The sequence below is a fragment of the Lactuca saligna genome, chromosome 3 (assembly GCF_052625555.1).
Source record: "Lactuca saligna cultivar CGN05327 chromosome 3, ASM5262555v1, whole genome shotgun sequence".
Taxonomy (NCBI): domain Eukaryota; kingdom Viridiplantae; phylum Streptophyta; class Magnoliopsida; order Asterales; family Asteraceae; genus Lactuca; species Lactuca saligna.
The window spans coordinates 175842139-175853980 of NC_136419.1; the positions used below are offsets into that span (position 1 = coordinate 175842139).

At 33.6% G+C, this 11842-nt stretch overlaps 1 protein-coding gene across 1 annotated transcript; it reads left to right on the forward strand.

Moving 5' to 3' along the window:
* The first annotated feature begins 9881 nt into the window (after positions 1 to 9881).
* Positions 9882 to 11180, forward strand: LOC145034046 (putative aspartic proteinase GIP2). Its single transcript, XM_078982474.1, has one exon. It carries the CDS (start codon positions 9892 to 9894, stop codon positions 11149 to 11151), a length of 1260 nt encoding a protein of 419 aa, XP_078838600.1. The 5' UTR covers positions 9882 to 9891; the 3' UTR covers positions 11152 to 11180.
* Positions 11181 to 11842: the final 662 nt, after the last annotated feature.

An 11842-nucleotide genomic window follows, 5' to 3' on the forward strand; every position in this document is an offset into this window, starting at 1 on the left:
TGTTGGTGACATGCTAACTCTACTGGAACGTCTAAGAGGAAATGAATAGTCAACAGGTTCAATCGGAGTCTCATCATCTGGTAAACTGTTAGTATCATCTAAGTTTCCTTTTTTGGTTGACTCTTGAATTTCTTCAAGCTCGATTGTACTCCCACTATCATCTTTGCATATGAGCTCTCTCTCGCGAAAGACTCCTCTTTGTGCTACAGAGACCATGTTTTCACTAGGTCTTTAAAAAAATATTCAAAAGACTTTTGTGCGTAGCCAATGAAAATACATCTCTCACTTCTAGCTGCCAGCTTGTCACGAGTCTCTAGTCTAACAAAGGCTTCATAACCCCAGACTTTGATATGTGCTATTCAGGGATATTTCCCTATCCATATCTCGTGATGTGTTTTGGAAACATTTTTAGTAGGGACAACATTGAGGATATTGGTGGCAATCTCAAAGGTATACCCCCAGAAGGAAATGGCAAGAGTGGCTCGACTCATAATGAAACGAACCATGTCCAACAAATATCGATTTTGCACCTCAACCACACCATTAATTTGTGGTGTCCTAGGAGGATTCAATTGTGTAACTATTCCACATTCCTTGAGGTAGTTAAGGAACTTGATACTAATATACTCTCATTCTCTATCAAATCAGGGCATCTTTATCTTCCTACCTAATTTATTCTCGAATTCTTTCTTAAACTCTTTGAACTTTTCAAAGGTTTCTGATTTATGTTTGATCATGTAGATATAACCATATCCTCTATAATCATCCATAGACATTACATGAAACCGATTAGCATCTCTTGTGGTGGATCTAAAGAGCCCATACATATCCATACATATCTTTGTGTATGAGATCCAACAAACCTTCACCTCTTTCACATGATCCAGTGAAAGGTGATTTTGTCATCTTGCCCAAAAGACAAGTTTCACATTCATCATTTGGCCTTAGGTCAAATGATTCCAAGGCTCTATCCTTTTGGATTTATGCGATGCATTTCTTGTCAATGTGCCCAAGATGACAATGTCACAAGCATGGCATTACATTGTCTAAATAATTATATGAATCAATGTGAAATACACTATAGCCTAAGCTATCAATACAAGTCACAAATTTTTACACACCATTACAAGGTAAAGCTTGAAATATAAAAACATCATTTTTATTAACAAGAATTAAACCATTCAAATCATTAAATGAGTAGCAAAAACCTTGTCTAAGCAATTCATGAACTGAAATAATGTTTTGTGTCATTTCTAATGAATAGAAAAAATTTATCATATCTAAACTAACTTCACTACTAAGCATAAGTTGATAAGTCCCAATCTTGGTCATAGGAGAAGATCGCCTATTGTCGATGATCAGATTCATCTTCTCATGCTCCACCTCTTCACTTTCTCTTAGCCACTGCAATTGAGAACAAATATGAATACCACATCATGTATTAAGGACCTAAGAATGAGTAGGTGGTGAGTTATTAGTTTGAATAGAGTGTATACCTATTGACGATGGATTCACCTTTCATCCTTGATGTCTAACATGTATTTGGGGCAGCACCTCTTCCAATGGCCCTTTTCATTGGAATAGTAACAAGTGGCCTCTTTGGGGTCACTAACAACTTGAATGATCGAGTTACGCCTCACCTTTGGCCCATTGCTTCATGACCCTGCATGGGCCTTTTTCTTCCAGTTAGCTTTGGGAACAAGCTTCCTTTTCTTCACTTTGTCCTTTTCAATAGCGAGAACGAGAGCATTATTAGAAGGGATCAACTCTTTTTGTCCAACCCTGACTCAGCAATCTGTAGCAAGTTGTGGAGTTGGGCCAATGTGGTTTATGTGTTGTTCAAATAATAAGCTAATATAAACTGATCATAACAACTATGCAAGGAGTTTAAGACCATGTCAATGGCCAACTCCTCATCAAAATGCATGTTGTGCTTAACAAGTGGCTCAACGTATCTTTGCATTCTCTACACGTTGTTGCACACAGACTCTCCTTCTTTCATTTTGCAAGCCATGAGGGACTTGACCACTTCAAATTTCTCTTGACAAGCTCTTTTGTGATACTTTTCCACAAGGTTATTGTTCATCTCAAATGGTTAATACTCCTCATAGAACCTCTTTAATTCAAGAGTCATTGTAGCGACCATGATGCAAGCAACTTTTGTTGCATCATCATAGCGTTTTTTTGTATAAGGTTAGTTGTTTAGAAGTAACAATGGCTTCATCGACTTCAATGAGTTTTTCTTCAAGGACATATTCTTTTCCCTCGAATTGAAGATCCATCCTGATGTTGCACATCCAATCATTGTAGTTGGAGCTATCAAAGGCCACTTTTGATATGATGAAGAGTAGGGAGAAACACGAGTGGTGGGTAGACGATGATGGAGCAAAAGCATCAATAGGAGTAGACATCTATAGAGAAAATGAACAGCTTTAGTTAGATGACAAATATCCTTAATAGTTTAACCCATAATAAATGACTAAGGCTAAGATCCAAAATAACAATTCACAACTAATAAGAGGGATTCTGTAATCTTATTGCAAATTTATGAAGGTAGGTAAATCAATTTACCAATTTCGAACTATGAAATTTCTAGATCTTTTGAGATTCATTGGCCAACTATGCAAGGAGTTTAAGACCATGTCAATGGCCAACTCCTCATCAAAATGCACGTTGTGCTTAACAAGTGGCTCAACGTATCTTTGCATTCTCTACACGTTGTTGCACACAGACTCTCTTTCTTTCATTTTGCAAGCCATGAGGGACTTGACCACTTCAAATTTCTCTTGACAAGCTCTTTTGTGGTACTTTTCCACAAGGTCATTGTTCATCTCAAATGGTTAATACTCCTCATAGAACCTCTTTAATTCAAGAGTCATTGTAGCAACCATGATGCAAGCAACTTTTGTTGCATCATCATAGCGTTTTTTTGTATAAGGTTAGTTGTTTAGAAGTAACAATGGCTTCATCGACTTCAATGAGTTTTTCTTCAAGGACATATTCTTTTCCCTCGAATTGAAGAGCCATCCTAATGTTGCACATCCAATCATTGTAGTTGGAGCTATCAAAGGCCACTTTTGATATGATGAAGAGTAGGGAGAAACACGAGTGGTGGGTAGACGATGATGGAGCAAAAGCATCAATAGGAGTAGACATCTATAGAGAAAATGAATAGCTTTAGTTAGATGACAAATATCCTTAATAGTTTAACCCATAATAAATGACTAAGGCTAAGATCCAAAATAACAATTCACAACTAATAAGAGGGATTCTGTAATCTTATTGCAAATTTATGAAGGTAGGTAAATCAATTTACCAATTTCGAACTATGAAATTTCTAGATCTTTTGAGATTCATTGAATCTATCAATGGCATGTTTAATCTTAGATTATGCTCTTCTAATTTTGAATAGGATACAGAGGATCACAAACAAGATGTGAATAACCATACAAATAGGTTTGGCACTCTCGATGTCATTCATCATCTCATATTAATTTGTTGGTTAAACATACGTGCTCCATTAATCAATGATAATTTTTTTAGATGCCCATTTTTACTCTGTATAGTCACTATGTGTATGCCGATTAACCATATATGCTCTACTAAATACTATAAAGTATAAAATGAAATTTTAAGGATTAACATATTTTCATATGTTTCCTAAAGTAACTAAGAGTGGGATTTTATAAAAGGTTTAGTTATTTTGTAGCATTATACTTATTAATGAGGTTATGTCCTATCAAATTTGTTTGGCTAACGAAGCTCCACCATACAAAAGAGTGGTGGGTAAGAATGGATACCGAATGACGGTCATTTTATAAGTTGCATGCTTAAACTCTCCTTATAGTATGGCTTCATGAATGAGGAGTACTAGCGATTTGACTGACTTTTTCTTGTACAAATAGTATATAGTAAATTAATTAAATCATTTAAGTTTAATCCTAATCCCTTCCCATCTAGGTTTAATTTAAAATAAAGCAATAGGATTTAATTTCTATCTTTAAATGAAGAATTAATTAAATTAATTTAAATCTTATAAGGATTAAATAATTACTATAAAAAAAATTAATTAAATAATTTAAGTTTAATCCTAATCCCTTCCCCTATAGGTTTTTAGAAAATTCAATGGATAAGGGTTATACCTGAAGGGAACTCAAAATTTAAGCCTTGGCTTCTTGGACAGGAGTGGATGAAAATATAAGGCTAGGGAGGTCTTTATTGACCTGAAGGAAACATAGGGACAAAAATTAGGATAAGCCCTAGATTAATTAATATAATAATCAAGCTATCTTATCTTCTTATTTAAGAACTCTTTGACAAAAATTCTAGGCTCTTCCTAGATAATTTTCATCCACCCATCCCATTCTACTTTTAATTAATAACCAAACAGTCCCTATACTTTTAATTAATCTAATTAATCTCAAAATTAATTCTAATTAATTTTTGATTAATTAATAATTTAAGTAATATGATTTCTAATTAATTTATTAATCATATAATAATTTAATAAATCAATCTCCCTCTCTGTCTCTCTCTCTCTAAAAGTCATCCTATTCAACTACTAGGTTTGAGGGCAACCAAAAAGGACTTTGGTAATAATTTAAGATTATACTACTTTAGTTATTAGCTTAGACAACTAATCCAACAATGATAACATGGTCTTTATAGCTCAAAGAAGGGTCTTTCACGAGAGAAAGCTCATATCTTAGTAGGAATGGTATTAATATTGAAGAAATTCAAGAGTCATCCAATGAAGGAACCTTACACAACACTAGCGATCAACATGAGGAAGAAATTCTAGTTGAGTTGGTCAACAACTCATTACCTCTTCGACGATCCAGTAGGCTAACCCTGAAGCTGCTAAATGGAACGAGGCAACGGAGAGTGGATTCAGTCAATGTATAATCACCAAGTATGGAATTTGTTTGATCATGTATTTGGTTAAAAGACAGTTGGGTTCAAATGGATCTTCAAGAAGAAGACTGACATGGATGGGGAAGTATACACTTTCAAAGATATGTTGGTCCTTAAGGGCCTTACTCAAAGCCAAAGGATTGACTATGATGACACCTTTTTGCTAGTGGCTAAGATTAAGCCTATTAGGATAATGCTTGCTATATTCGCATTTCATGATTATGAAATATGGTAGATGGATGTAAAAACTACTTCCTTAATGGGAAGTTATCGGAGGACGTCTACATGAGTAACTAGAGGCTTTTATACTTGCCAAATTTCCTAATAGTTTGTATATGCTTAAGAAATCCACTTATGGATTGAAAGAAGCATCTTGCAGCTGGAATCTTTGATTCCATGAGAAAGTCAAAGAGTTTTGATTCTCTAGAAGTGAAGATGAGTCATGTATATATGTCAAAGCTAATGGGAATATAGTGACTTTCCTAGTGTTGTATGTTGATGACATACTCCCTATAGAAAATAACGATCCAACCGTGCAAGAAGCTAAGTTTTGACTTGAAAATTGTTTTGCTATAAAGGATCAAAAGGAAGTACCCTATATCTTAAGAATAAGAATTCATCAGGATAGAAAGAATCATCTTATTGCTCTTAGCTAGAGTACATATTTGGATAAAATAGTGAAGTGTTTCAATATAGATAATTCATAGAAAGGAGAATTGTATTCATAATACCATTAAATTGAGTATGACTCAACGTCCCAATATTGGTGAAGAGATAGCTAACATGAGCCGAGTCCCATATGCTTCGCCTATAAGATCTATCATGTACGCAATGACATGTACTTGCCCAGGTGTGTCTTATGCTTTGAGCATGGATAGTCGATTTTAGGGAAATCCTAGTAGAGCCCATTAGATAGCAGTGAAGAATATTGTTAAGTATCTAAAAAGAAAAAAAATACATGTTTCTAGTTCTTGTTGATAGTGATAAATTAAGAGTAAGTTGTTATAGTGGCTTCAGTTTTCAAATAGACTGACACAACTTTTTTTCATAGTCTGGTTGGGTATTCTTGTTGAATTGGGGAGCGGTTATTTGGAAGAGTTCCAAGCAAGACACCGTAGCTGATTCCACCTATAAGGCAGAGCAGATTTTAGTGATTGAAGCATCAAAGGAAGTGCCTTGGATAAAGAAGTTTATAGGAGATCTTAGAGTCATTCCAACTATTCAGTAACCAATGGAACTGTTATGTGATAATGAAGGTGTGGTTGCTTTGACTAAAGAACCAAAAGATCGTGGTAGATCTAAGCATATCAACAAAAAGTAATATTACATTCAACATTGGGTTGAAGAAGGAGAAATTTTGGTGAAGAGAGTATCATAAGAGAATAATGTTGCAAATCCTTTCACAAAGTCTTTGAGCAGAGTTAAACACTAAAAACATGTTAGGAGCATAGGCTTAAGTGACAATGTGAGTTTTAGTAGTTAGGTGATATTTCGAAACTTGTAACAAAAAAATGTAATTGTTTTGGCGAATGAATAATAGAGAATTATTTATAAGTATTGTACTACCTTATTTAATTATTTGTTCATGTGTTTCATTTTGCGCATTTTACTTCCTAAATAACTTGAATTATTAAAACTTCCAAAGTCGTTCATACTTTTGGAAGTAAGTAGTGAACTAAGACTGCCATGAATTGACTATAGATTGTTGATTGAGCTCAAGACATCGTAATTGGATTTGTTGTAATATTCATGAGTATTTTAAAAAATAGATATTTTAACTATTGGATAAACCCACGCTTAGAGATTACTTCATGGATCTAGTCACAACCAATTCTCAAACGATATTATCTACTATTCTTCAAATGGAGATACATAATTTGTAATTTACAAATCAGTTGTATATCGGTGTTGACTAAATGGCTCAGTAACTTAATGTTATAAAATGTAGTATCATGTATGATTTGGTAAGTAAAGGTTATAGTTATGTAGTCAAAGTTTAATCAGTCCTTTTGATGTAATGGGAAAAACGATATCTTTGGGCCCCTCATTGATTTGATGTTGACTATATAGTGTTGGGCCCAGCCAAGACTAGTTGATGTGTTCAATTTGAAGTCTAATAAAGTCTTTACAAATCGAGAAATTAGGAAACCGAATATTGGACAAAGAGATTGATTCTAATCGATGTCTTTGGTTCGTACGATATCATGAAGAACAAATGAATAGTTGTTCACTTATCATAGGGCCAATAGTTGATTTAAATTGGAGTTTGATAGTGGCTTTCGAAAGCACTCTTTGATGTTTAACTTCAACATCTATGTTTGCGATTATAGTTACAAACTTATCCATGTGGGATATTGTTGGATTAAGGTGTTAAATCCAATAACTAAATTAGTATATTCATGAATTAAAAGCAAAGTCCTTTTGGGTTACCCCTCATAACCAGTAACTGAATAGAATGACTTTTGGAGAAAGAAAGAGAGAGAGAGAGAGAGAGAGAGAGAGAGAGAGAGAGAAAGACCGATTTGTTAAATTATTAATGTATTATATGGTTAATATATAAATTCAAAATAATAATAATTCATTAAGAATTAATCAGAAATTAATTGAAGTTAATTTGGGGTTAATTAGAATTAATTAAAAGTGTATGGGCAAAGCTATAATTGTTCAATAGTTGAATAAGAGAGAGGTTGCTTAACATTCACAGGAGGGGGCGGTTTAGGAGCCTCATAAGGGTTCTAGAATGATTCTTTATAGATAAATAAGGAGTTGGATAATTATATTATTTGAGATCTTACTATTATATTCAATTAGGGTTGTCCATGGTTTCCAATCTCAGCTATAAATAGACCCCTTGGCCTGTAATTTTTTAAGATTCTCAAGCATAAGAAAAGGCCGAAAATTTGATCTGCCCTCTCTCATCTCCTCAAGTCTTCTAGTTGCTACGGTTTTTGGTACAAGACATTAGAGGCAAAAGTATTTGGTGCTTGCTTTCCAAGGAACTCAAGAGGATTTTAATTTGATTATTTTCGATAATAATCAAAAGGTATGTACCTACACTAAACATGATTTTCGATAATCGTAGGGTTTCCCTATGGTTTCTTGATGATTCATAGTTTATTGTTATCAATAGAAAGAAAATAGATCCTTTCTAGGTTGCATGTGAACTTAAGGTTTGAGTGTTTTTTCGCTCATAAGTATCTATTCATTTTACAACCTAGAAAACCAAACAGTTATTCTTCATACGATCTGTTACGTTAACGATCTTTATTTCCATACGTTCGTATTTTTTCTACTATACATTTTCTTTAAATTACTCTCGTTCAAAATTAATATATTTTTACTTCCGGTATTATAAAAAGAACGTTTACACATACATTCATAAAGAATGCATGTTTATAAATATCAGAAGTAAAAGTATATTACTTTTTAACTAGTGTAATCTAAACGAAAATTGTAACAAACTCAAATAAGAACCCGTGTATATAAAGATTATTAAAATCTGAGAACGTATGAAGAAGTTACGAATTTCAAAAAATAAGTCTTAAGACCATGCAATCGAGGTCCAAGGGCGAATCTTATATAGGGCTAGGGGGGCTATCCACCCCCCCCCCCCTTGATTTTTTTGGCAGAAATAGTCCCTATGCTTTAGTTTTCTACATATTAGGCCCAAAAATATAAAATTTTGACTATGCCCCCCCCCCTCCATGTTCACCAATTTTTATACAAAATATATCTTCGGACCCCCAAATGAAAGATTGAAGCTCCGCCACTGTCGAGGTCGTGATGTCCATAAGCATGAATAACCCTAAACATCTCATTAATGATTGTTCATATAGGATGTTGTCAGAATAATCTAAAGAAACTGTTCATCAGTACTGAATATGTAATAATACAACAAGGACTTATTTTGCAATAAAAATTATATTAAGGACTAAATGTGCAAAAAAAATATTAACTATTAAATATGTACAAAATAATAAATATATTATCCTATTAAGTCTTTTTCCAGTTTATTAGAAGTAATCAATTATAAAAACTGAATGTGTAAGTTAAACAATTTAAAGGGGAAAATGTAGACAAAAATAAATAAATAAATAAATAAATAAATAATAATAATAATAATAATAATAATAATAATAATAATAATAATAACAACTCAGTGATCAAATATATATATATATATATATATATATATATATATATATATATATATATATATATATATATATATATATATATATATTAGCATTTTAAATCTTTAACCCTTATAACTATTTTTTTGGTTTTTCTTGTGTTCATCTTTTTGGTTCAACCATAAAATCCTAGCAACTTTTATTCTAAGTTTATTAGTTTACATATTCATTTGAGGAATTTGTAATCTCCGCGTGTTGTTTTCTTTTTTTACTATTAAACTTCTAGTTTTTTTGGCCATTCAAAAAAGATTGTAAAAAATATTTTCTTAAAAAAATGTTTTGGCTGAAAGTTCTCCAACTAAGATTTGATGACTACATAATTTGCCTTACTTTTAAGTTATCCGATTCCAAAAAAAAATAAAAAACGATTTGGTTATAGAACATTACATATAGCTTAGTAAAAGCTATGTAGTTCATCAATACTATGTTAACCCTATACAGGATTTTATTTATTTATTTATTTATTTTTGTAGTTGTGATATCTATTAGATTTTCTAAATGCTTTCTATCAAGGCTTTTGAATCATAGGTTTACAGATATAAAACTTACAATAGATAAGTGCAAAGTCTTGATTTGTTTTCACATAAAGTTCAATCACTTTTCATAATCAAGTTATGATTTTATTTTACACGTAATTCAAATGTTCAACTACTAGCCATGTTGTATTTGCTTAAACTTTAATACTATGAGTTGTGGATCAACGAGTTCTTCGTTACATATATCTACAAAACCAAATGATTCCCCTCTAAATTTTCAAAACTTGGAAATCCTAAAACATACAAATATGCTTCCTCATCTACAACTAATTCTTCTCCTTCTAGCCTTCATTTCCCATGAACCTGAAGCCGTAGCACAATCCCAAGTTGCACCAATAACCAAACATACAGACCTTGCTACACCACTCTACAGCGTTCAGTTGATGATCACTTCATGGGTAAACAGAGACATCTTTTATAAAAACCTCCTTATAGACATAGATGCTCCTTTCACATGGTATAACTGCACTGTGGACTGGAATAGTTTGATTTATAACAGAAATTGCCCCACGTGCCCTGCCCCAGTTTCTTGTCAGGAGTATCAATGCACGAATGTTCGCACATCTTACTCTTACGAAAGTCCTTCATGTCTTCCAGTAACCAACAGTTCGACTTTACCTGGTTGGGGAGACTGCACATGCCCAGTCAATGTTGTGAACCCAGTTAACGGGACGTGTGGTCACGCGCTACTCAACTTTGACGAATTCACGTTCAGGGGAAGTGATGGGAAAAACCCTCTTCCAGAATATTTGGTTCGTAGCCAGCTTATGTTTGAGTCATTCCCTGCAAATGTTACTGGTGTAATGGCTTTTTCCACATCTCGGTATGCATTTCCAGCTTATCAGTTTCAACCTTTCACAAAAACATTTTGTTTATGTTTGCCTAGCTCCATGTCTGCTCATGGAGTTATGTTCAGTGGGAACGGACCATATTATCTTCTTCCTAACTCAGATGTGGATCTTCGAAGTCTTCTATCTTATATTCCGTTGCTCAGTTATCCTGATTCTTTTGGTTATTTTATTGGTGTGAAATCGGTTGTAGTTAAGGGAAGATCCATTGATGTTTCAAATAGCACAACGAAGCTTAGTACGATTGAGCCTTACACGATTCTTAGGAGAGACATTTACAAGCAATTGGTTCATATCATATCAATTGCAACAATGGGAATCCTTCGTGTAAGGCCGATGGCACCTTTTGGACTTTGTTTAAAGAATCAAATTGGTCGTTCCCATGTTAGTTTGCTGGTTCCTGATATTGTTTTGAAACTTGAGGATGGGAAGAAATGGATAATATCCTCAAGTAATTCGATGAAACAAGTTAAGAAAAATGTGGCTTGTCTTACTTTTGTTGATGGTGGTGAGACAAGTGAACATGGGATAGTGATCGGGACGTTTCAGATGGAGGATAACTTCCTGCTGTTTGATCTTGAGAATTCAAGTTTAGGGTTTAGTTCTTCTTTATTAAGCAATAAGACTTCTTGTGCAAACTTCAACTTTACCGGTCCTTGAAGTTGATTCAAAAGGCTTGTTCCATTTTAAATGTATGTCGACATGATCACGATTATGTGTTGTTGTACATGCAAATAATTGAAATATATATTTCACTCATTTGTGCCACAATGTTTGAGTTTGTTACCATGTATGCAATAATGTCCATCCGTTGCCATAACTTTTTTTTAATATTTTTTTTGAACGGCAAGAATTTATTCTAACTAATGAAACTAGGGAAAATTACAAAACAAAGTACATCGGATTCGGTTCACAAATCCTGGTTCAAACAGTTTTTTCGGTCCATTCAGCCAGAAAAATCTGTTTGGACCTGAAAAGATGTGTATCAAACGGAACCTTAGTCCTAGTTGGCAGCCTTTCAAGCTTGCATGCCAAAAAAAAACATTTATTTTATGTGGGACAACCTTAGAGCAGTTTTTGGGTAATTAGTAGTGGAGAAGGAATGTTTGACGATCTCTTCCCTAGGATGCGACGGTGAAGGCTCCTACGGTACCTTATCTAGACTCCGGCACCATTTATTTTCGGTGGAATCACCCAAAATGTTTTTTAGTACTTACTTCTATAAAAGAGTGTATTTTTTTAGAACTTCCAAATACAAATATATAATTCACTCCTAAATTAACACTTCCACAATAAGACTTGAATCCTCGGCCTCAAAGAGGGACGACACATCTGATACCGCTGAGTTAGA

Coding starts and splice junctions, on each gene's coding strand:
- LOC145034046 (XM_078982474.1), top strand. CDS start 9,892: ATGCTTCCTCATCTACAACTAATTCTTCTCCTTCTAGCCTTCATTTCC.